Consider the following 27,220-nt stretch of genomic DNA (forward strand, 5'->3'; position numbering starts at 1 on the left):
CTCCCTCTCCCCCTCTCTCTCTCTCTCTCTCTCTCCTCTCTCTTGCGCGCTCGCTCCCCTTCCTCGCGCTCTCGCGCCCGCTCCCTCCCTCGCGCTCTCGCTCGCCCGCTCCCTCCTCGCGCTCTCGCGCCGCTCCCTCCCTCGCGCTCTCCGCTCCCTCCCCCCCTCCCCCCTCCCTCAAAGCAAATGCCTAATGATATAGGTTTGTTGATATGGTGGGGGAAAAAGGGGATGAATAACGTAAGTGTGTGTGGGGTTTTTTTATTTATTTTTTTAACCTCATTTTGGTTTTCCTACTTTAAACTCTGCCTCTGCTAATTACAGTCTCTCTCCTATGTGTGTCAATTTTATTTTTGCGTGTTTTCTTGCTATCATTCAGGAAACATTCTTGGAGTCATTCGGGACCACCAGAAGCTGGTGAACACGTTTCGGCTGATGAGACGAGCTGGCTACATCAATGAGTTTGTTTCCATTTCCACCAACTTGTCAGACCGCTGTGTGTACATCTCCTCGGATGGAGGCCGGCTGTGCAGGTCATTATTTCCTTGTATAAGAGAGGGGAAGAAATAATTAGTCTAAATAATAGGCTCTGGATAATAAGAGTGCTAAGAACAGGCTGCTGTACGTTACATTCTTCAGAGGCGAGGAAGCACCTAGAGGCCACTGCTCCTTTCTAATTCTGTTTTCTTTTGCCCGAGCACTCTTGACTTTTAAATCTCAAATGCCATCTATTGTCTGTCTGTCTCCTCTTGGAGGTGAGTCTCCAATGGGCCACACGCCTCTGTTATCTGAGACTTCAATAGACCTTCACAAATGTTGTTCTTGCAGAATCATGTTATGTAACCTTGTAGTTTTCTAATCATTTAGTCTGAAGATTTCAATCTGGATCTGTAATTTATTATTAATTAAAACAATTTAAAAAAATATTAATTATTTATTGCTAGCTGCAGGTTTCAAAAGAAACTGGAGTGCCACTTTCTTTTAAAGCAGCACTCTAGGCAAACCGCTAAAGTCTATTTGCATAGCATACTAACTGCAAGCTTTCTGCCAGGTTGTGGGTAATTGATTAAACCCAAGATCAATTATGTAATATATTGCAGCTTACCTATTTTTCGTTGTTCTTTTTTTTAAGTTTTTCTCCCCCATCTTTTTACCTTGTGATCTGGCCAGTAGCACACCTCCTGTATGAGTGCCCCCACTCTGGAGCCCCCACTCTGAAGGAACACAGCTGCACATTTTGAACAGCAGAATTGTCAGTCTAGGGGAGGGGTGTTAGTGTATATGATCATATCTGCTGGTACATCTAACAAATTGAAGCCAAACTCCAGCTAACACTTTATAAGCAGATACAGCAAACTGTTTTTTTTCCCCCTTTTGCGATAAAGGTTTTATTAAAATAAAAGCTGATTGTTTTAAAGCACCCCTGTTAGTGTTAAATGGTTTGTCTCATCGCTGTAACTGATACATCTGCAAGAGAGTTTGTTCTTTTGAAAAACAACAGATTTACTGGCCAGATCACCAGATGAACATAGAAAAAAAAAAAAGAACTATCTAAGAACTGGTAAGCTGCAATATAATGTTTGCTTTTGGGTTTAAAGCGGAATTCCGTCCCTGAAAAAAAAAATTAAAAGTCAGCAGCTACAAACACTGTAGCTGCTGACTTTGAATAAGTACACTTACCTGTCCTGGGTGCCCGCGATGTCGGCCGCCCGAGGCCAACCAGTCCCTCGACTCTTGGGTCCCGGCACCGCCATCCTGAGTAAGGGAAACAGGCAGTGGAGCCTTGCGGCTTCACTGCCAGTTTCCTACTGCGCGAGCGCTCTGTGGATGGCCCTGTGGTGTTCTGGGAACACACACAGTTCCCAGAAGACAACGGGGCCGCTCACCGAGGAGCAGAACACGCCGTGGAATAGGAAGAGGCAGATTAGGAAGACTGCCTAGCAGCAAGGGTTCAGGTAAGTTTTTAAACATTTTTTTTTTTTCCAAATGTTTTTTTTTTTTTAATTTTTTTTTTTTTTTTTTTTATGCATTTTTGGTGAAATTTTTTTTTTTCAGGGTGGCCCTACACTTTAAGACATTTCAATGTATTTTAGGGGGGTGGGGAAGAGGTTCACTTAAGTTTTGTTATCTAGCTATTATTATTTCATCAGCTGTAGAACTAGCCTGCAGATGGCTCCTGTTGTGCTTGGAGCTCACTGCTTGCTTGAGGGGTAAATATATACTATCCACAAGTAACGTTTCCCATGCAAATGCTTAATTTTCATTTTTTTGTATTAAACAGAAGCATGACAAGTTTAAATGGCTATGCACTTAAAAAGACACTCTCTCACTTTGCCCATTCACCAATCTGCATCCTTTGGGTAGGGGGCTTTTGAATATGGGGAATACTACACAATAGGGTTGACTTGAGGAATTCAACTCCATCGGGACATTGTATTCTAAAAGCGGGACCAGAATACACTATCGGTGGCTGCAGCCCCTCATAGAGAAATGCCAACCTGTCCCATCAAAAGAAGCTAATCAAATGACCAACCTCTGTTGCTCAGGGATACCACACACTGATCTAAATTTGGCCATGGCTAGAATTCATGGCCAGATTTACTTGCCTACTGGGCACTTTTACCTCCTTCCTGCCCAGGCCAATTTTCAGCTTTCAGCGCTGTCACACTTTGAAGTTCATTGCGTGGTCATGCAACAGTGTACCCAAACGAAATTTTCATAATTTTTTTCCACACAAATAGAGCTTTCTTTTGGTGATATTTAATCACCACTGGATTTTTTATTTCTTGCTAAACAATTAAAAAAAGCCAAATATTTTGAAAAAAAAACAAAAATATTTTTCGTAGTTATAAAGTTTTGCAAACTGGTAATTTTTCTCTGCTGATGGGACGGCACTGATGGACACTGATTGGTAGCACTGGTGGGCACTATTGGGACTGCACTGATAATCGGGACACTAATCATCAGCACTGATATCCCTTTAACACAAGCCGGTTAACGGCTCTCTTCTTCTCTCCACGAGCTGTCAGCGTCATTGGACACAGCTGAGCACGTGGTAAAAGGCCGATGTGATTACACTTAACCCTGATCTGTGATCAGCAGAGTCCAAAGGCCGCGGCGATCACAGTAAGACATCCATGGATGCCCTCCCGGCAAAGTAAGCCCCGCACTGTAGCCGTCTTTCAGCTATAACGCAGGCAGGAAGTGGTTAATTCGCAAAATATGTTTATAAATTACAAGTATCATTTTCCATGGGATACAAGCAATTGCTCAAAAATGCTTGGAATTGAAATTTTTTTTTTTTTTGTTTTTATTAAAGAAAAAAAAATAGGGCCTCAGAGTGTCAGTTAGTGACATTGTTGACAGGTTCATTAAGCTAAATAGAGACGTAATTTATCAAAGAAAGCAGGCATAGGCTAATCGCCAAAACACACAAATGATCCAGGTTATCTTACTGTTCTGAGTGATAGGACTGTCATTCTGCTGCCAATATGGCTGAAAGCCCGAAGTTCAATAATGGCTGCTAGCTACCTGTAGTACAGAGACCGGTCCCCCGAGTTTTCTACAAACAGGCCTCATCTCCCACACAAAGAAGCCACTACCATATGAGCAATAATGTGGGAGAATAGGACTTCTTGACAGCTACTGATGGCTTCATTTTGCTGATGTATGTAAACGTCAAAGGTATCATAACAGGAAGAAAGTGTCTTATTGGTGATAACAGCCATTCAGATCATTGAAATCAGGGATTTGGGTAACAAAGATACTTATTTACCTCCTGTTTTCATACACAAAACTATGTGCAGAGATCTAAACCCAATCACTAAAATCACATACAATATTAAATATAATGTAATTTCTAAAGTTCTAAACTCTGTTTGGACTTATCCAAAAAATCCATGTGTACATACATACAGAATACTAGGTCTAGAACAGAGGCAAATATACAGTATCTACATCCCAAGAATACTTACAAAGAAGTCAAAACAAGTTGCCTATAAGATTTTTATGGAGGTCATAAAAACACCAAAGTATAAGAAATCAACAGTCTTTATTAGTACATATAAAACCGGATGAATTAAAAACAAGAAAGTTGCATCAAAAACTTTTTTTTTTACAATTTTCTACACATCTATACTTCATCAGCAAAAGTTGTGCCAGTCAAGAAAGAATGATAGAATGTATCATAAATCTCAACATGTTTCATGAATCGTGCTTCAGTTCATCAGGAGTTTGATATTGACAGGGTGTAATTCATTGTAGTAAATGGAGTTAAAAAAAGACCATGTTGGCAACAAACTGGGAAGTCTGTCCTGCAGGAGGCAGAGGCTAATGGACATGTATGGCTTCAGCACTAAAAGTGAATTTACCAAGTCATGAGTAACCAAAAAACTGCTATCAAGCATTGCAATCACAAGAAGAACCTGGAAGCAAATGCTCCCAGACTCTTCTTGTGATTGTATCACTTTGCCTTCCCCTGTCTTCACAGCGCCTGGGACAGACTTCCCAGTTTGTGGTTATCGTCTGGTGTTGCCAATATGGTATTTTTTTTTTTTTTTTAAACTCTGTTTACTACACTGAATTACACCCTGTTAATAACCTCAAACTCCTGATGAAGTGAACCATGATCCATGAAACGCGTTGAGATTTATCATGTATTTCATAGTTCTTTCCTGACTGGCACAATTTACTGATGGATTTCCTTGTTAAGAATGTGTTGATGTGTAGAAAATTGTAAAAAAAAAAATGTTTTTGGTGCAACTTTCTTGTTTTTAATTCATCTGATTTTTATGTTCTAATAAATACTGTTTATGTCTTATACTTTGGTGTTTTTATGGCCTGCATAAAATTCCCATGGACTATTTGTTTTGACATGTTTGGATAAACCTCTTATGTGTACATTATACCTAACAGTTTGTGCTACTCTTGAAGGGGATTTAATCCCAGATACATGTTAATGTAATTTTCATTATTTAATTAAAATACCTGCCATGAAAGCCCTTGTTCAGGTAGTTCCTGTTTATAGAATGACAATGCTCTGTTCCCAGCTGTTCATATGTCATCACCCTTTCACCAAGCCATTGTGCCAATGCACATAGCTCAGGAATGGCCTGCTGTTGTCACTTTCAAGAACTTTGTTCAGAGCAATAAGCAGCTGATGCTGCAGCTAGTTCATGCAGATATGAAGTGTTTAAAGGAGGCCGAAGGACATCAGTAGCACAGAGATGAAACAAGATTAAAACTGTGTTTTTAAAATTAAAAAAAAAAAAGGAATTGTTTGATATAGTTACATAGTAGGTGAGGCTGAAAAAAGACACAAGTCCAACCTATGTGTGTGATTATATGTCAGTATTACATCGTATATCCCTGTATGTTGTGGTTGTTCAGGTACTTAGTTAATAATAGTTTTTTTTTTTTAAACTTTCGATGTCCCCCGCTGAGGCCCACGCCTCAGCGGGGGACAGGGAATTCCACATCCTTGCCACTCTTATGCCCTGTACACACGATCGGACATTGTTCGGACATTCCGACAACAAAATCCATTGGATTTTTTCCGACGGATTTTGGGCCAAACTTGTCTTGCATACACACGGTCGCACAAAGTTGTCGGAAAATCCGATCATTCTGAATGCGGTGAAGTAAAACACGTACGTTGGGACTATAAACGGGGCAGTAGCCAATAGCTTTTGTGTCTCAATTTATTCTGAGCATGCTTGGCACTTTGTGCGTCGGATTTGTGTACATTTGTTGTCGGAAAATTTTCTATCCTGCTCTGAAACTTTGTATGTCGGAAATTCCGACGGAAAAAGTCCGATGGAGCCCACACACGATCGGAATTTCTGACAACACAATCCGATCACACTATTTCCATCGGAAAATCCGACTGTGTGTACAGGGCATTATAGTAAAGAACCCTCTACGCAATCTAAGGTTAAACCTCTTTTCTTCTAATTTTAATGAGTGGCCACGTGTCCTATTAAACTTTCTTTTGCGGATACGTTTTATCCCTATCGTGGGGTCACCAGTACGGTATTTGTAAATTGAAATCATATCCCCTCTCAAGCGTCTCTTCTCCAGAGAGAATAAGTTCAGTGCTCGCAACCTTTCCTCATAACTAATATCCTCCAGACCCTTTATTAACTTAGTTGCCCTTCTTTGTACTCGCTCCATTTCCAGTACATCCTTCCTGAGGACTGGTGCCCAGAACTGGACGGCATATTCTACGTGCGGCCGGACCAGAGTCTTGTAGAGTGGGAGAATTATCGTTTTATCTCTGGAGTTGATCCCTTTTTTAATGCATGCCAATATTCTGTATGCTTTGTTAGCAGCAGCTTGGCATTGCATGCCATTGCTGAGCCTATCATCTACTAGGACCCCCAGGTCCTTTTCCATCCTAGATTCCCCCAGAGGTTCTCCCCCCAGTGTATAGATTGCATTCATATTTTTGCCACCCAAATGCATTATTTTAAAATTTTCTACAGTATTCCTAATGTTTAGCAAACAAAATGTAATACATTTGGTAATTAAATCTACTTTAATGTGTAAACATCATGCATGCCGCGCTTTTGGATTTTGTGTTTGCAGTGCCGTTTTTAAGCATAAACTTCAGGCACGTAGCTAATTGCACAGTTTAGCTACATATACTGTATGTGAAAAGGTTTACCTATGAAAGGGTTTGTAATACTGTTCAGCCTTAGTTCAGTCTTATTACTTTGCTCACCTCTGCCTGGTATAGCCTGGTTGGTGGCACCCAACATTAGCACGTATGAGCACTGACAACCACTCTGCTCCTTTCTAGGCCTTATATTATTGTCAAGAATCAGAGGAGTATGGTGACCAACAAACACATCCAGGAGCTTACTCAAGGTTACAGGTATGTTTTGTTTTTTTTTTATTTACAATACAAATGTAAACTGTCCCTTTTTTTTTTTTTTAATTACAACTCATTGTTTACCTGAAAGCTGTTATCCTCTGCACGCCAAGAACCAGGCTGAAAATTGAGGCGCCAGCTCTCACTGTGGCTCAACCTTGTGTTGACTTTGCTGACATCTTATACGTGTACTTACAGATACAAATCAATTTAATTCACGAAAATGTCAGTATCTTTGTTTATTCTGGGCCATTGCCTGGGAAGTATTGAAAAAAGGGCATTATAATGACTGCCAGGCATCTAGCTTAATTAAATTAAAAATAAATAAATGTGCAGTACATTTCTGCTATGCATACTACTGCCACAAATACAGTAAGCTCCCAATTACCTGTTGTGGTCTGACAACGCTGACTGTGCTGTTCTGAAATCTCAAGCAGTGCTGTCAGCTTGTCTGAGCTCCCCTGTTGGACTACCCACTTGACATGCAGCCAAGTGAATATTTTCCAGCAAAAAATGCCATTGCCTTCACTATAAAGAGCCTACCAGCACACATTATGAAGGAAAATGGCTCTTGGGAGAGGTAGTCCACATCAGTAAAAAAAATCGCAAATGGTGGGACATGATATAAAGGGGGAGAAAAAGGTGTGGTGTTCTATGGGTCATGCCTGGACATTTTCTTTAAGCATAGCACAGGTATTTTACTTTATGTACAGGGAAGAGCTGATTTCTGATTATTTTTTCCATTCTCAGGAGCTTTGAGGATTTTCTGCATGAGGGTCTGGTGGAGTATTTGGATGTTAATGAAGAGAATGACTGTTATGTAGCCCTCTACGAGCACACTATTACCAAGTAAGTTAGTGTTCTAAAGCCTTTAAACCTAAACTCACTGTTTATCGCATACAAGGAGTCACTTATTACGTCTGCTGGCAGCATCTCGCCCAAGTTAAGCCTAGTACACACGGGCCCAAAAGGTGGGCAGCATCGGCTGGTTTAAAAGAATCCTGCGGACATTTGGCCCATTTGTACTGGAGTGGGTTCGAAAAAAGCCGGACTTTTTTTTTTTTTTTTTTAAAGATTGGAGGATTTCAAGGGTGTAACCTAAAATGATATGTAAATCTTACCTTTCCAAAAAACCTGCTTGGCCTCATGTCTTCTGATCAGCCTAATGATTTCTGCCAGGTAATACTACTCAGTAATTAAAATTACATATCAAGTGCATCTATGATTATGGTCTCCTGTGGCAATAGCACTGTTTACAAAGCATGAAATAGCCATATATGCTGCATATATTGCACTCTGATCAGTAGCTGGATCCTAGTTATTTGACCTAAGGTCATGGAAAAGGTCATAACAAAGCTTTGTAGCTGACAAAGCCTTGTGGACACTGGCTTACATTAAACCTGCACTATATGCCTAGTAATAGTTAGGCGCCTTTCACACAGACGCATAGAATTGTGCTTTTAGCTGCGTTTTCTACCGCAGCTAAACGCACACAATGCTTTCCTATGGCCCCATTCACACACTGCGTTTAGCTGCCCTGCGGTTTTGTGCGGATAGAAAAAATAGATTTGACTGCGTCCAGGAGCGATTTAGTGCAGCTATCCGCACATAATCGCAGTGCACTGTGTCAGCTGCGGATAACGGCGCTGAGCAGGCTCGCTCATCGGGAAAGGAAAAATGTTTTTTCCTTTCCCAATGAGCGACAAGCATGGGGATCCGACTAGGATCCCCGCCAATATCAGGCACTGTGTTTGGTATGAATCTTGAGGGGGAACTCCACGCCAAATTTTAAATAAAAAGCTCGCATGGGTTCCCCTCCAAGAGCATACCAAAAAAAGGGGGAGGGGACGAGCGAGCGCCCCCCACCCCCTCCTGAACCGTACCAGGCCGCATGCCCTCAACATGGGGGGGTTCGTGCTTTGGGGGAAGGGGGGGCGCCCTCCGGGCACCCCCCATCCCAAAGCACCTCGTCCCCATGTTGATGAGGACAAGGGCCTCTTCCCGACAACCCTGGCCGTTGGTTGTCAGGGTCTGCGGGCGGGGGGGCTTATCGGAATCCGGGAGCCCTCTTTAATAAGGGGGGCCCCAGATCCCGGCCCCCCCACATCGTAACCCTACCCATTCACCTGGGGGGAAAAAAGTGTCAATAAAAAAAATACATTACACAGGTTTTAAAAGTAATTTATTAGGCAGCTTCGGGGGTGGTCTTACGACTTCGGGTGTCTCTCAGGCCTCTTCTCCCTCTCTCCGGTGTCGTCTCCGCGCTCTCTGGTTCTTCTCCGGTGCCTTCTTCCTTCTGCCGGGCTCCTCCGCTATCTTCTACTGGGCTCCTCCGCTCTGCGGCTCTTTTGCTAGCGGAGGAGCCCGGTCTTTTGAGATGTCTTCTTCCCTCTTCTCTTCCAGAGATATTGACACGACGCTCCCTCTCGCTGTAATGCCGTGAGCGAGGTCCGCAACCAATTATATAGGCATGGGGCGTGGCCACCGGGTGATGTCACTCGGTGACCCCGCCCCCTTATGACTTCACAGTCCCGGGGCAACTCGGTTAGACTTGTTCTGTAATGTAGTTGACATTTTGCTACTCATCCAAATAGTTTCCTCCGCTCTAATGAGCATACCCCAGCATTTACAGTCACACTGATAAATCAATGTAATCCAATCTTCATGGATTGCATCAAGACAGATTTTGATTGTCTAATGCTGGCCACACGCTTATAGATTTTTTGCTCTTTCACAATCAACGCTAACAGCGCAAATGGACGAATCCCACTTGGATAGGATGCAGTTGCTGTTCAGTGGGCAATTTTCAAATATTCTTCTTCGCCAAAAGTTGCTTGAACAACTGATTTTTGGCAGACAGAGTGGTGTCAGCGAGTCTTTACACTGCTCAGATTTCTGCTGTGTCTGCAGGAATTTCTCCAAAATTTAAGCAGTGTATGGTCAGCTTACGAATAAGATGGGAGTTGTTACATTATCCAGTTTCCTATATGGTTACAGGTTTGTGTACACCTGACTCTCACACCTATGTATTCTTGTTGGACATTCTATTCCAAAGCCATAAGTATTAACATGAATTTGTACATCCCCTTTACTGCTATAAACTCTTCATCCTTCTGCATTTTTCACAAGATTTTGAAGTGTGTCTGGGGGAATTCATGCCAGATGCTTTTATGGGGTTAGGTACTGATGTTTGATGAGAAGACCTGACTCAAGATTGGCATTTGTATTCATCCCAAAAGTGTTCTGTGGGTTGGAGGTCAGGGATCTGTTCAGGCTTGAGTTCCTCCACACCAGCTTGGGTGTGTTCTAACTAGGATCGGAACCCGTGTGTGCGAGCCCCCTGGGGAGCTGAACAAAATATCACTGTGCACAGCTTGTCCAGGTGTTTTAAATAGCCTTGCAGGAGTTAAATGTCATTTTTTTTTTTATGTGTGCGCTGTAGTAATTTCTTCTGTTTGTATGGTCTTATGGCTGCACCATCTTTAATGTATTTTTTAGGGTGTACCCCCTCAAGTATTTGCCGCCTGGGGAGCTGTCACCTGTACAGGCCAATCATCTGGTGGTGAGACATTTTCTGCCCCACAGCCAGAGGTATACATGCCCAGTACAGATTGCAGCTTTCTGGTGGGCTCACACTCATGCTCCGATCTTAGTCTAAACATACCTGGGCTCATCACTACTCCACATCAGACTCCATGTTCTCAGAAAACCATGTCTTTATGGAGTTGGCTTTGTGTGGCACAGTCATGCTGAAACAAATAATGGCCTTTGCCAAACTGCTTTCATATTATAGACCTTGTACAGTTGTCTAAAATGCTGTAGTATTAAGCCCCATACACACGATCAGAAAATCGTACAGAAAATACAGATTTTGGAGCGATCGTATAATAATTTGATGATCGTTAGTATAGAGCTTTCGAGAGCCGATCAGAACAGTTGATTCGATTTACTATTTGATCAGACATGCACGAAAAAAGAGTTTGTACGATGCCAGATCGTACGATTTTCATTTAATCAGTACAGTTGTCATTCGAAAATGGAATACAAATACAGTACAACACATGACATCATTTCCGAATTTTTATTCTGTCGTATGAGAATTTTTGTGACTTTTTAGCACGAAATTAGCATGCAAAAACAAACGGCCGATCATTTGTCCAATAATCTCATCATATGTACCAAGCATTAGTCGTACCCCTCTTTGGGAACACCTGAACTCAATAATTTGCAGATATGTCCACATATATTTGGCCATATAGTGTAAGTGATGGTCGTGTCCACAAACTTTTGACCATGTAGCTTACCAAAAGGGGACCCCCAACTCTAAAGACTTATGAATGGAACACAAGTTTCTGAGCAGAGGTAGAGTGGTAAGAGTGAAAATGTGATCAGTGTTTGTCTCTCTTCCACCTGCTGTTTGTCAAGCTTCTGGAATATATTCAGTACAAAGCAACAGCTTTTAGTTGACCCCTCCATCCTTTACTCATCCACCAATCCATTCAGTGCTGGGAGCCAAAGAAAATGCCTATTTCTTCCAAGTATGGAAGAGTGATTCAGTGGGGAGGCCATAGCCATGCATAAACTGTGGCAACTACAACAACTCTTAGCATTCCCAAGGCTTTCCTTTTACTTCCGGAGGCTGAATAAAGCAGCGGTGTTCACAAAAGGAAGGTAAGTATATGCTGCTGGAGAGGTCTACACTAAAGTAAACCTGTTGCTTAAACCTGCACTTTTAAGTTCTCTATTCTGTTGCCTACCATGCACTCAATAGTAATGTGGGCCATGATGCTCTAACAGCATAGTCTTGATTCATACATTAATGCCTTCAAGTGGCAACACACCAGTATATGTTTTCTGAGAAATAGCCTTTAAAGAATAGGTTCCCCTTTTGGAACAGATTACACTGGTTATTCAGGATGTAACATGTTCCAGCACAGCACCTCCTTTTGACAGTAACAAAGGGGCTGAGTCCTGTAGTCCTATCTGATTACTGTTGTCCTGATACAGTAGGGACAGTGAGGGCTGTCCCCCTAGGACAGGAAGTTCTACTAGCAGAATCACTGGGTGAAAATATTAAGAGGCAGCTGGACAAGTTTGTACACATCACGTCCACAATGCTGTGCTTCACGGCCGAGTCAAAAATGACCCCCCCACCCCTCCCCATCAAGTGAATAGGGCTGTAACCGTGTGCAGTGCATGTGGTAAAGGTAAAACCGGTGGCAAAGAGGCTGCTTCGCTTTTGCATGTGGTATTTGACTTGTTTTAGATTCATATGTTAAATGTATCATATTCTTCTTTTCTTTTTTTTCCTTTCTTTTTAAGACAAACGACACATTTGGAGATTGAGCCATTTACATTGCTTGGGGTTTGTGCTGGCCTTATTCCATATCCTCATCATAACCAGTCCCCAAGAAACACCTACCAGTGTGCTATGGGGAAGCAGGCTATGGGTAAGGAGACTATTCACTAATATATTTTAACTTTTTCATTCTTCCTGTAAGATTTATTCTGGTTCTCCTTAGTTTTACCCCTCTAAAAGAGTCACTGTGTTGCAGAGGCAGATTAGTCTAAAGCTGGCTATGCACTAATAGATTTTTGAACCAGCTTTCATGTGAGTATTTGTAGGAATTGTTAGTACATTCCATGACGAATGTTGTTCAAAGAAAGTACTTAAAAATTATTTTTGCCTTTTAATATTCAATTTTGAAATTAAGTTTTACAAAAAATATAGAAACTGTACTTGACATACTTATACTGTATAGGGGAGCTGTTGTACCCAACAAAGGATTTGTATTTCTGTCCATCCAGTCCTGAGATATGCACGGCCCTGTCTGGCATGCCAGGAGACCTGATTTTTTTTTTTCTCTGCTGCAATTAAGCAAATAACTACCAGTCTTGTCCCTCCCTCAGCCTGTGACTGGAAAGTGAAAAGGCAGTAAAACAAGAAGCAGCAGACTGATGAGCTTAAAGTGGAACTAAACTATATTGAGCCCCACACACTGAAAACACTATTCTTTTTTTGATATTTAAAGGAGTAGTTTTTTTACAAAAAATAATAAATGCACATTTGTATGCAGGTTAAAAAAATGTGCATTTATTATTTTTTGTTGTAGAAGCCTTTAACCACTTCAATACAGGGCATTTATATACCCTTCCTTCCCAGACCAATTTTTAGCTTTCAGCGCTCTCACGCTTTGAATGCCAATTACTCAGTCATGCAACGCTGTACCCAAACAAAATTTTTATCATTTTTTTTCATACAAATAGAGTTTCTTTTGGTGGTATTTAATCACCACTGTTTTTTTATTTTTTGCGACATAAGTGAAAAAAGAGCGAAAATTTTGAAAAAAAAAACGCTTTTTTTTTTTTTTAGTTTCTATAATAAAATTATGCTAATAAGTCATTTTTGTTCATAAATTTAGGCCACAATTTATACGGCTACATCTCTTTGGTAAAAATAACCAAAATTAGTGGATATTATTTGGGCTCTGTGAAAGTTATAGAGTCTTCAAGCTATGACGCAAATCATTGAAAATTGATCACATTTCTTGAGGCTCTGATATGTCAGAAAAGTACAAATACCCCCCAAATGACCTCGTTTTGAAAAGTTGACAGTCAAAGGTATTTAGTAAGAGGCATGGTGAGTTTTTTGAAGTTGTAGTTTTTTCCCACAATTCTTGGGAAAATTAAGATTTTTTTTTTTTTTTTTCACAAAATTGTCACAATAACAAGTTATTTCTCACACACAGCATATGCATACTTCCAATTACACCCCATAATACATTCTGCTACTCCTCCTGAGTATGGTGATACCACATGTGTGTGACTTTTACACAGCCTGGCCACATAGAGAGGTCCAACATGCAGGGAGCGCCATCAGGGGTTCTAAGAGCATAAATTACACCTCTAATTTCCTAACAACCTATTACATTTGTGAAGACCCTGGAGCACCAGGACAGTGGAATTACTCATAAAATGACCCCATTTTGGAAAGCAAACATCCCAACCTCTGTTTTATGAGGCATAATGAGTCTTTTTTTGAAAGTTTTTTTTTTTTTTTTTTTTTTTTTTTTTTCCCACAAGTCTTCGGAAAACGTTGAAAGAAATTTAAACCGTATTTTTTTTGTTTTTACACAAAGTGGTCAGTTTATAAGATGTTTCTAACTCAAAGCATGTATATAGCAAAAATAACACCTCAAAATACATTCTGCTACTCCTCCTAAGTATGGCAATACCACATGTGTGTGACTTTTACACAGCCTGGCCACATACATGCAGGGAGCATCGTCAGGCATTCTTGGAGCATAAATTACACCTCTATTTTCCTAACGACCTATTACACTTTTGAAGGCTCTGGAGCACCAGGACAGTGGAATTACGCACAAAATGACCCCATTTTGGAAAACAAACACCCCAACGTATATTCTATGAAGCATTATGAGTCTTTTGAATGATTAATTTTTTTACACAAGTCTTCAGAAAACGTGGAAAGAAAATTAAAATCTTTTTTTTTTTTTTTTTTTTTTTTTTTTTTACACAAAGTTGTCAATTTATAAGATGTTTCTAACACATAGCATATATATAGCAAAAATTACACCCCAAAACACATTCTGCTGCTCCTTCTTCTGAGTATGGCAATACCACATATGTGAGACTTTTACACAGCCTGGCCACATACAGAGGCCCAACATTGAATTAGTACCTTCAGGCGTTCTAGGAGCATAAATTGCACATCTCATTTCATTCCTACCTATCATACTTTTGAACGCCCTGGAGCATCAGGACAGTGGAATTACCCACAAAATGACCCCATTTCAGAAAGCAAACACCCCAACGTATATTCTATGATGCATGAGCTGCAGATAGGTACTCAGGTACTCTGATGGCCTGGTGACAGGTACTCGGCTACTCTGATGGGCTGGTGACGGCTACTCGGCTACTCTGATGGCCTGGTGACGGCTACTCGGCTACTCTGATGGCCTGGTGACGGCTACTCGGCTACTCCGATGGCCTGGTGACGGCTACTCGGCTACTCCGATGGCCTGGTGACGGCTACTCGGCTACTCCGATGGCCTGGTGACGGCTACTCGGCTACTCCGATGGCCTGGTGACGGCTACTCGGCTACTCCGATGGCCTGGTGACGGCTACTCGGCTACTCCGATGGCCTGGTGACGGCTACTCGGATGGCCTGGTGACGGCTACTCGGATGGCCTGGTGACGGCTACTCGGATGGCCTGGTGACGGCTACTCGGATGGCCTGGTGACGGCTACTCGGATGGCCTGGTGACGGCTACTCGGATGGCCTGGTGACGGCTACTCGGATGGCCTGGTGACGGCTACTCGGCTACTCGGATGGCCTGGTGACGGCTACTCGGCTACTCGGATGGCCTGGTGACGGCTACTCGGCTACTCGGATGGCCTGGTGACGGCTACTCGGCTACTCGGATGGCCTGGTGACGGCTACTCGGCTACTCGGATGGCCTGGTGACGGCTACTCGGCTACTCGGATGGCCTGGTGACGGCTACTCGGCTACTCGGATGGCCTGGTGACGGCTACTCGGCTACTCGGATGGCCTGGTGACGGCTACTCGGCTACTCGGATGGCCTGGTGACGGCTACTCGGCTACTCGGATGGCCTGGTGACGGCTACTCGGATGGCCTGGTGACGGCTACTCGGATGGCCTGGTGACGGCTACTCGGATGGCCTGGTGACGGCTACTCGGCTACTCGGATGGCCTGGTGACGGCTACTCGGATGGCCTGGTGACGGCTACTCGGCTACTCGGATGGCCTGGTGACGGCTACTCGGCTACTCGGATGGCCTGGTGACGGCTACTCGGCTACTCGGATGGCCTGGTGACGGCTACTCGGCTACTCGGATGGCCTGGTGACGGCTACTCGGCTACTCGGATGGCCTGGTGACGGCTACTCGGCTACTCGGATGGCCTGGTGACGGCTACTCGGCTACTCGGATGGCCTGGTGACGGCTACTCGGCTACTCGGATGGCCTGGTGACGGCTACTCGGCTACTCGGATGGCCTGGTGACGGCTACTCGGCTACTCGGATGGCCTGGTGACGGCTACTCGGCTACTCGGATGGCCTGGTGACGGCTACTCGGCTACTCGGATGGCCTGGTGACGGCTACTCGGCTACTCGGATGGCCTGGTGACGGCTACTCGGCTACTCGGATGGCCTGGTGACGGCTACTCGGCTACTCGGATGGCCTGGTGACGGCTACTCGGATGGCCTGGTGACGGCTACTCGGATGGCCTGGTGACGGCTACTCGGCTACTCGGATGGCCTGGTGACGGCTACTCGGATGGCCTGGTGACGGCTACTCGGATGGCCTGGTGACGGCTACTCGGACGGCCTGGTGACGGCTACTCGGCTACTCGGATGGCCTGGTGACGGCTACTCGGCTACTCGGATGGCCTGGTGACGGCTACTCGGATGGCCTGGTGACGGCTACTCGGACGGCCTGGTGACGGCTACTCGGACGGCCTGGTGACGGCTACTCGGACGGCCTGGTGACGGCTACTCGGACGGCCTGGTGACGGCTACTCGGACGGCCTGGTGACAGCTACTCGGATGGCCTGGTGACGGCTACTCGGATGGCCTGGTGACGGCTACTCGGATGGCCTGGTGACGGCTACTCGGCTACTCGGATGGCCTGGTGACGGCTACTCGGCTACTCGGATGGCCTGGTGACGGCTACTCGGCTACTCGGATGGCCTGGTGACGGCTACTCGGCTACTCGGATGGCCTGGTGACGGCTACTCGGCTACTCGGATGGCCTGGTGACGGCTACTCGGCTACTCGGATGGCCTGGTGACGGCTACTCGGCTACTCGGATGGCCTGGTGACGGCTACTCGGCTACTCGGATGGCCTGGTGACGGCTACTCGGATGGCCTGGTGACGGCTACTCGGACGGCCTGGTGACGGCTACTCGGACGGCCTGGTGACGGCTACTCGGACGGCCTGGTGACGGCTACTCGGACGGCCTGGTGACGGCTACTCGGACGGCCTGGTGACGGCTACTCGGACGGCCTGGTGACGGCTACTCGGCTACTCGGACGGCCTGGTGACGGCTACTCGGCTACTCGGATGGCCTGGTGACGGCTACTCGGCTACTCGGATGGCCTGGTGACGGCTACTCGGCTACTCGGATGGCCTGGTGACGGCTACTCGGCTACTCGGATGGCCTGGTGACGGCTACTCGGCTACTCGGATGGCCTGGTGACGGCTACTCGGCTACTCGGATGGCCTGGTGACGGCTACTCGGCTACTCGGATGGCCTGGTGACGGCTACTCGGCTACTCGGATGGCCTGGTGACGGCTACTCGGCTACTCGGATGGCCTGGTGACGGCTACTCGGCTACTCGGATGGCCTGGTGACGGCTACTCGGCTACTCGGATGGCCTGGTGACGGCTACTCGGCTACTCGGATGGCCTGGTGACGGCTACTCGGCTACTCGGATGGCCTGGTGACGGCTACTCGGCTACTCGGATGGCCTGGTGACGGCTACTCGGCTACTCGGATGGCCTGGTGACGGCTACTCGGCTACTCGGATGGCCTGGTGACGGCTACTCGGCTACTCGGATGGCCTGGTGACGGCTACTCGGACGGCCTGGTGACGGCTACTCGGACGGCCTGGTGACGGCTACTCGGACGGCCTGGTGACGGCTACTCGGACGGCCTGGTGACGGCTACTCGGACGGCCTGGTGACGGCTACTCGGACGGCCTGGTGACGGCTACTCGGACGGCCTGGTGACAGCTACTCGGATGGCCTGGTGACGGCTACTTGGATGGCCTGGTGACGGCTACTCGGATGGCCTGGTGACGGCTACTCGGCTACTCGGATGGCCTGGTGACGGCTACTCGGCTACTCGGATGGCCTGGTGACGGCTACTCGGCTACTCGGATGGCCTGGTGACGGCTACTCGGCTACTCGGATGGCCTGGTGACGGCTACTCGGCTACTCGGATGGCCTGGTGACGGCTACTCGGCTACTCGGATGGCCTGGTGACGGCTACTCGGCTACTCGGATGGCCTGGTGACGGCTACTCGGATGGCCTGGTGACGGCTACTCGGATGGCCTGGTGACGGCTACTCGGACGGCCTGGTGACGGCTACTCGGACGGCCTGGTGACGGCTACTCGGACGGCCTGGTGACGGCTACTCGGACGGCCTGGTGACGGCTACTCGGACGGCCTGGTGACGGCTACTCGGACGGCCTGGTGACGGCTACTCGGACGGCCTGGTGACGGCTACTCGGACGGCCTGGTGACGGCTACTCGGACGGCCTGGTGACGGCTACTCGGACGGCCTGGTGACGGCTACTCGGACGGCCTGGTGACGGCTACTCGGACGGCCTGGTGACGGCTACTCGGATGGCCTGGTGACGGCTACTCGGCTACTCGGATGGCCTGGTGACGGCTACTCGGCTACTCGGATGGCCTGGTGACGGCTACTCGGCTACTCGGATGGCCTGGTGACGGCTACTCGGCTACTCGGATGGCCTGGTGACGGCTACTCGGCTACTCGGATGGCCTGGTGACGGCTACTCGGCTACTCGGATGGCCTGGTGACGGCTACTCGGCTACTCGGATGGCCTGGTGACGGCTACTCGGCTACTCGGATGGCCTGGTGACGGCTACTCGGATGGCCTGGTGACGGCTACTCGGATGGCCTGGTGACGGCTACTCGGATGGCCTGGTGACGGCTACTCGGACGGCCTGGTGACGGCTACTCGGACGGCCTGGTGACAGCTACTCGGACGGCCTGGTGACGGCTACTCGGACGGCCTGGTGACGGCTACTCGGCTACTCTGATGGCCTGGTGACGGCTACTCGGCTACTCTGATGGCCTGGTGACGGCTACTCGGCTACTCTGATGGCCTGGTGACGGCTACTCGGCTACTCTGATGGCCTGGTGACGGCTACTCGGCTACTCGGATGGCCTGGTGACGGCTACTCAGCTACTCGGATGGCCTGGTGACGGCTACTCGGATGGCCTGGTGACGGCTACTCGGATGGCCTGGTGACGGCTACTCGGACGGCCTGGTGACGGCTACTCGGACGGCCTGGTGACGGCTACTCGGACGGCCTGGTGACGGCTACTCGGACGGCCTGGTGACAGCTACTCGGACGGCCTGGTGACGGCTACTCGGCTACTCTGATGGCCTGGTGACGGCTACTCGGCTACTCTGATGGCCTGGTGACTGCTACTCGGATGGCCTGGTGACGGCTACTCGGCTACTCCGATGGCCTGGTGACGGCTACTCGGCTACTCCGATGGCCTGGTGACGGCTACTCGGCTACTCCGATGGCCTGGTGACGGCTACTCGGATGGCCTGGTGACGGCTACTCGGATGGCCTGGTGACGGCTACTCGGACGGCCTGGTGACGGCTACTCGGACGGCCTGGTGACGGCTACTCGGACGGCCTGGTGACGGCTACTCGGACGGCCTGGTGACGGCTACTCGGACGGCCTGGTGACGGCTACTCGGACGGCCTGGTGACGGCTACTCGGACGGCCTGGTGACGGCTACTCGGACGGCCTGGTGACGGCTACTCGGACGGCCTGGTGACGGCTACTCGGACGGCCTGGTGACGGCTACTCGGACGGCCTGGTGACGGCTACTCGGACGGCCTGGTGACGGCTACTCGGCTACTCTGATGGCCTGGTGACGGCTACTCGGCTACTCTGATGGCCTGGTGACGGCTACTCGGCTACTCTGATGGCCTGGTGACGGCTACTCGGCTACTCTGATGGCCTGGTGACGGCTACTCGGCTACTCTGATGGCCTGGTGACGGCTACTCGGCTACTCTGATGGCCTGGTGACGGCTACTCGGCTACTCTGATGGCCTGGTGACGGCTACTCGGATGGCCTGGTGACGGCTACTCGGCTACTCGGATGGCCTGGTGACGGCTACTCGGATGGCCTGGTGACGGCTACTCGGACGGCCTGGTGACGGCTACTCGGACAGCCTGGTGACGGCTACTCTGATGGCCTGGTGACGGCTACTCGGCTACTCTGATGGCCTGGTGACGGCTACTCGGCTACTCTGATGGCCTGGTGACGGCTACTCGGCTACTCGGATGGCCTGGTGACGGCTACTCGGCTACTCGGACGGCCTGGTGACGGCTACTCGGACGGCCTGGTGACGGCTACTCGGACGGCCTGGTGACGGCTACTCGGACGGCCTGGTGACGGCAATCAGTGCATCAGTGTGTGTTGGTGTGCACTGTAAGGGGTAATGAGATGTTACCGCAATCTCCTTCTCACACAAGATTGGTGTGTGAGGAGGAGAATCCGGTAACATCTCGTTACCGCAGTTTGTTGACATTCTGTGACTGGCTGTGATTGGACACAGCCGGTCACGTGGTAAAGAGCCAATTGTTATTGGTTCTTTACACGGATCTGGGATGAGCTGTGCCCGAGGGACACACCTCATCCCCGTTCGCCACGCTGCGGCCCCCCGGGGGCCCGCAGGAGCGGCGAGAAACTGAGGTCGTCATATGACGCCCGCCCAGGTTGGGAGATCCCATCTGCGGACGTTATATGACTATAGCCCGGTATTAAAGTGGTTAAAGCATTGAACCAGTGATCAGTAGATCGCTGATGCCATGCAGAACTCCTGCAGACCTGTCAATGTATCTGCTTGCTCGTACCTTGTAGGGGCAAGCTGAAACACTCTTGACAGGAAGAACCAATGTACTACCACAGCACTCACAGCACCGTGGTGGCTCGTGGAGAATTTATAGGGACTTGTAATTGTCCATTCACAGAACACAGTTTTTTTTTTGTTTTTGTTTGGGTTTTTTTTTTGTTGTTTTTTTTAAGATTTTGACATCAGGTGCGGGGAGAAAATCCCTGCTAGCTGTCAGAGTGGAGGTCGAGGGGCCGGTCCTTTCATAACGTGTTACACCCTGAATATAGGTGTAACATGTTCTGAAAGGTGATCTTCTCCTTTAAAGCAAACTCACCCATCCTTCAGTATCTCCATGCTTGATTTTGTTTGAGAAATCACTTTGAAAAACACCCCTCTAGCATTTCTAGCCGCAGCTGATTTGAGTAAGGGCAGACGATTCATGTGTTTGCTTTCTGGAATCTGTATGCCCCTAGCTCAGGCATGCAGACAGGAGGGTGTGCTTAGCTAGGAAACTCCTTCCCTCCCCTCCTGAATATACACCTTGGATATATTGCCTAGGCCAGAAACTAGTAACTAAAAAAAATGGGTAATGCTGATTGAGAGTTTAATTCTTAAATTTGTCACTCTGCTCTCTTCTCTTATCTTATCAGCCTGTTCTTATTGATGCATTTACAATTTCCCACAGGCTCTTTGAGCTGCTTCTCCCACTCCTAGTCTGAGCTCTGCTGTACATGGACTGCACAGCAGGGACTGATACCAAGCCAAAAGTACTTACATTGCTTGCATTTGAAAAATACATTTAATGGTGTATTGATGTTTACAAGACTGCATTCATTTGCCTTCAGCCCGGGTTCACACCATAATGCGCTGCGGACCGCACAGGAGCGCTGTGCGTCCCTGTTCACCGTTTCAGGGACGAATCAGGGCCGATTCTATGCCTGAATTCGGCCCTGAAACGCAGCCAAAGACGCACAGCGTTTTTGTGCAGTGCGCACCGCAGCCGCCCCGGAGATATGTGAACCGGCTCCATAGGGAGCCGGTCACATTCTCCTGCTATGCGAATTAGATGTGCGGAAACGCACATCTAATTCGCATAGGTGTGAACCCGGGCTTAATATCTGCCTTGATTTCAGCTTTAATATGCAATAAGAACCACCAAAGACTCCAGATTCTGCCTTTTTTTTGCTTTCTGTGGAAGGTTTAGTTTCTTACCACACACAGTCATACAGGATCAGTGTGTACAGAAAGCCAATTCAGTCCTGGCACAGTCCTTTTGTGGTGTTTGCAGTGAATGAGGTTTCTTTTGCTCCTTCCTTCTCCCTCTGCTTTTTGTCTGGAGTGTCATTTGCAATTCATTGTCTCTGTTTTCTGAGCGGGGTGTATTCAGCTGCTGTGACCCCGGGTCTTGCACATTTAGCTCCCTGGATACAATGCACTGACGTTACCGCTGATGGTTGGGATACAAAGGCTGCTAGATATCTTCAGCAATAAAAAAGCCCTTTGTTTCTGTATGTTATTATTAAACACCTGACTAAAGAATAAGGAAACTGATAAAAACCCACCATTGAAAAATAGAGACTTTGGCACCAGACACTCTCTTGTTCAGAATATGTAACAGTCAATAGAGGATTGTGCTTGGCCTTATTTATACAAAGTAAAGTTTGATTACTTCTCATATTGACAGGTGATAGAACAAAGTATGTGTGGCTGTAATGCATGCAAAATATTGGATTTTAAAGTGTGTATATAAACCCGAACAATAAATTTTGCTCCATTTTGGTCTGTTTTAATATACAATTTCAAAGTGTTTTGTTATATCTTATCAATAAGTGCAAAAATACCTGTTGACCCTGCCATAAATCTTGTTGGCTTGTAACATCCTGTTGAGCACTCTTATCAGTTACAATGTTCCCAACTTTCTGTTGAACACACCCCTCTCCTATGTTTTGAATGGTGGGGTGGGTACAGGATTTGATTTTCACCAGTGATGATGTTTGCATGGAGTTTGTATTTTATGGTTTCTATAATTTGCTTTATACCCAAACTAAGCGACAGTTTTTTCTTAAAGTGTTACTAAACCCACAACAGTAAAATCAGTCTGTAGATGCAGTAAAGCATGCTTTTTACAGTGCCTTGAAAGTATTCATACCCCTTGAAATTTTTCACCCTTTTTCATGTTACAACCAAAAACGTAAATGTATTTTATTGGGATTTTATGTGGTAGACCACCACTAAGTGGCACATAATTGTGAAGTAAAAGGAAAATGATAAATGGTTTTTACATTTTTTTACAAATATGTGAAAAGTGTGGCGTGCATTTGTATTCCACCCCCTGAGTCAATACTTTGTAGAACCACCTTTGGCTGCAATTACAGCTGCAGGTCTTTTTGGGGATGTCTCTACCAGCTTTGCACATCTAGAGAGTGACATTTTTGCCCATTCTTGTTTGCAAAATAGCTCAAGCTCTGTCAGATTAGATGGAGATCGTCTGTGAACAGCGATTTTCAAGTCTTGCCGCAGATTCTCAATTGGATTTAGGTCTGGACTTTGACTGGGCCAGTCTTTGCTTTGATCTAATCCAGTGATGGCAAACCTTGGCACCCCGGATGTTTTGGAACTACATTTCCCATGATTCTCATGCACTCTGCAGTGTAGTTCTAATACATCTGGGGTGCCAAGGTTCCCCATCACTGAGCTAAACCATTCCATTGTAGCTCTGGCTATATGTTTAGGGTCGTTGTCCTGCTGAAAGGTGAACCTCCGCCCCAGTCTCAAGTCTTTTGCAGACTCAAACAGGTTTTCTTCTAATATTGCCTTGTATTTGGCCCCATCTATCTTTCCATCTACTCTGACCAGCTTCCCTGTTCCTGCTGAAGAAAAAGCATCCCCACGACATGATGCTGCCACCACCATGTTTCACGGTGGGGATGGTGTGTTCAGGGTGATGTGCAGTGTTAGTTTTCCGCCACACATAGCATTTTTCTTTTAGGCCAAAAAGTTAAATTTTGGTCCTATCTGACCAGAACACCTTTTTCCACATATTTTGCTGTGTCCCCCACATGGCTTCTCTCAAACTGCAAATGGGACTTCTTATGGCTTTGTTTCAGCAATCGCTTTCTTCTTGCCACTCTACCATAAAGGCCAGATTTGTGGAGTGCACGACTAATAGTTGTCCTGTGGAGAGATTCTCCCACCTGAGCTGTGGATCTATGCAGCTCCTCCAGAGTTACCATGGGCCTCTTGGCTGCTTCCCTGATTATTGCTCTCCTTGCCCAGCCTGTCAGTATAGGTGGACGGCCATGTCTTGGTGGGTTCGCAGTTGTGCCATACTCTTTTCATTTTTGGATGATGGATTGAACAGTGCTCTGTGAGATGTTCAAAGCTTAGGATATTTTTTTATAACCTAACCCTGCTTTAAACTTCTCCACAACTTTATCCCTGACCTGTCTGGCATGTTCCTTGGCCTTCATTATGCTGTCTGTTCACTAAGGTTTTCTAACAAATCTATAAGGGCTTCACAGAACAGCTGTATTGATACATAGATTAAATTACACCCAGGTGGACTCTATTTACTAATTAGGTGACTTCTGAAGACAATTGGTTCCACTAGATTTTAGTTAGGGGTATCGGAGTAAAGGGGGCTGAATACAAATACACGCCACACTTTTCACATATTTATTTGTAAAACGTTTTGAAAACCATTTATCATTTTCATATCACTTCACAATTATGTGCCACTGTGTTGTGATAAAGGCTGGCCTCTTGGGAGGGGGGAAGAAGATTCTTTTTAGTGGAGCTTGCACCAAAAAAAGTCTGCTTTTTAAGCACTTGCCACCCCACCACAGTATATACTGCGGCAGTTGGTTGCAGGCTCAGTGACGTATTGGTACAACGCTGAGCACATGCACATCCACCGGACACAGCAGATCACAGCTCTGGGCATCATGTGATCGCTAAGATTTGTCAGAGCGATCACATGATTAGAATGTCAACAAAGCCGTCATGGATTGCTTATTACTGTAATGCTGTGATTGGCCCACAGCTGTTACATGGTACCTGAGCCAATCCAGCACCTTGCACCATGTGATTATCTGTAGCCAATCGCAGATCCCAGGCTATCAAGAATGAAAGCCATTCATGACAGCTAGAACTATTGCTTGAGATCATCACTGTTATAAGCAATAGTGTTAGAAAAAGAAATCCCTTGGTCTTATCTATTCCTTTGACAAAATTTGTAAAAAATATGCACATTTATTTGTGAGCATTGATGTTTTTAATTTATGCCCATTTCATTTTTATTTTATTTTTTTATATTCAGTGTACCAGCACGGGGCCACTTTTAGCAAGTGGGCTTTGCCTGGGGTGCATAGAGTCAAGGTCTGCTTTAAGGAGGCCGTGGCATTGACTATTTGACATACTGCATTGCCTCTTGAAAACACCTCATTAAACCCTTTTGATTATAAAGATTTTTTTATTATGCATTTATTGCGAAACCCTGTCACAGGGAAAAATTATAGTAGTTTATAAATTCCGTTGTGTGGTTGGCATTTGGTTTTCTTACAGGTATCTTCGTCATTTTGTAAAGTTTGTGCTTTTATGGAATGACAGAGATGTGGATGCTTTTTCCGTTCAGAACAAAGTGACTCGGCCTTGGTCCCTTTTGTAGTTTGTATATCGCCTCTATAATAACCTTGGTAACTTTATAGAGCTATAAACCGTTTTTTGTTGGGAGGATTGAGAACATAACAATACAGAACATCTGACTTGTTATGACCTGAAACTTAATCTAAAATGAACTAAAATCAACGTTTTGTTCTGTGGTTGGTTAATTGCATCAGTATGCCTGGTTTCAGCATTTTACTGCTGCAGGCAATTGCTGGGCATTAACCGGGAAGCCATGCTCAATATGGGGTGCATTTAATATCCATACATTCCATGCATGTACAGTAGAGAACGCAAAATTCTTATAGAGAATTGAAATAGACAAATAGGTTGACCTTGCAGAAAATTAGATGGGATTATGTTTTTTTTTTTAAAGCATACCTGGGCAGTTTAAGTGGATTTCAATATGAAAAAAGCACAAGCAGCTGAATTGCAAATCTGGACTCTTTCTGTAAAAATGTAACATGACCCTTCCTATTCTACCAAGTCTTCCTGTTGGACAGCAAGGCTGTCTGTCGCATTAAAGTTAGCCTTTTTTGCTTTTATTCTTATCTGTAAAAGTCGTTCTTGATTTCCATGGCACTGAACTTTTTCCACTAGAACTGGCCATCAAAAGTCCACAGGAAAACGGACACTTCAGAGGACACCGATCTAAGAGATCCCCTGTAGCTCGCTGGTTCCTCCCTGTGACCTCATGTCACCACTGTAGTTTGTAAAGTCAGAGGGAGAAACCAGTGAGTGCTGCAGGGGACCAAGGAGATCAATGCTCAGAAGGTTCTCTTTCTCAGGGCACCAGTTCTAGAGATTGGAACAGTGTTCACAGGCACTGAGAAACTTATTTCCTTCTTCTACAGGTAAGAGAACTTTTAAATAATTTTTTAAAGGTGTATCCAAAGCCCTTCTTTCCCTTTTTTTTTATAATTTTTTTTTTTTTTAAGCTTGGTGAACAGTTTAATCACCTGTAAGATTTTTATTGCAGCCTATGTCCTGTTAGAGAAACTTAGACTAGGCTGCTTTCAGGCTGCTGCATTGCATGTTCAATAAGTTAGACCGACAGAACTTTACACATTTATTTAAAGGCCAAACCCTGACCCCCACCAACTAATCCCTGAGTCAGTTTAAAAAAAATCCTAAACTAACAGCCAAAAATACTCCCATTTAATAGGTGACGCAAACACTTTTTTATTTGCTAACTAGAGTCAGGGTCCTCTCAAAGTGCACAGCATGGTGACGTTACAAAGAGGTGACTGGTGCAGAAGACAGGGATTAATTTACTAAAATTGGAGAGTACAAAATCTGGTGCACCTCCTGCATTTTTATTTGCTACATGTTCTTATTCATATAACAAAACTTAGAAAAGAGCTTCTAAAAAGGTAAGCAGCATTTTTTTTTAATAACTCCAGCATTAAAAAAAATCCTACTTCCCTGTTATGAGTGGTCATATTTAAAGTGGTTCTAAAGGCAGGAGTTTTTACCCTAGTGTATTTTCTTTATTAAGTTGAAAAAAAAACATTAGTATGCAACTACCCCTCAGCCCCCCTCCTTATACTTACTTGAGCTCCATCTCAATCCAGCACTGTGCCCGAGAGCAGGGGCTCTCTCGGGTCTCTCCCTCTTCGTTGGCTCAGCTTAATATTTTAACCACTTGCCGCCCACCCACCGTCAAATGATGGAGCGGTGCGGCTCTTGTTATGGGAGGACGTCATATGACAGCGTCCCAGAACTGCTGCTCTTTACCCCGATCTCGGTAAAGATAACACGGCTCTTTAACCATGTGATCAGTTGTGTCCAATCTTAGCCAGTCACATGTAAATGCGGAAGTGCCATTTATCTGCTGTCCTTGCCTCATACTGACAGTGTGTGGCAAGGAGAGACGATCAGCAGCATCTCCTCAAAGGGGGGGCCAGGACAGGTAATCAGGGCACTGGTCATCAGTACCCCGATTAGAGTAAAGCCCCAGCAGTGCCCATTAGTGATGCCAGTTAGTGCTGCTCATCAGTGTCATGCTTCAGTGCCCATATTAGTCC

General features: G+C 46.1%; 1 protein-coding gene across 1 annotated transcript in view; it reads left to right on the plus strand.

Annotated features, from left to right (window-relative positions):
* Positions 1 to 27,220, plus strand: part of POLR3B (RNA polymerase III subunit B) — a 179,488-nt gene that overhangs the window by 80,654 nt on the left and 71,614 nt on the right. The window contains exons 16-19 of the mRNA XM_073621205.1: positions 380 to 533; positions 6,800 to 6,874; positions 7,622 to 7,720; positions 12,194 to 12,321. Of these exons, the coding sequence (XP_073477306.1) occupies positions 380 to 533; positions 6,800 to 6,874; positions 7,622 to 7,720; positions 12,194 to 12,321 (456 nt within the window). The remainder of the gene's footprint in view (positions 1 to 379; positions 534 to 6,799; positions 6,875 to 7,621; positions 7,721 to 12,193; positions 12,322 to 27,220) is intronic.

Source organism: Aquarana catesbeiana, linkage group LG03 (genome assembly GCF_042186555.1).
Source record: "Aquarana catesbeiana isolate 2022-GZ linkage group LG03, ASM4218655v1, whole genome shotgun sequence".
Lineage (NCBI taxonomy): Eukaryota > Metazoa > Chordata > Amphibia > Anura > Ranidae > Aquarana > Aquarana catesbeiana.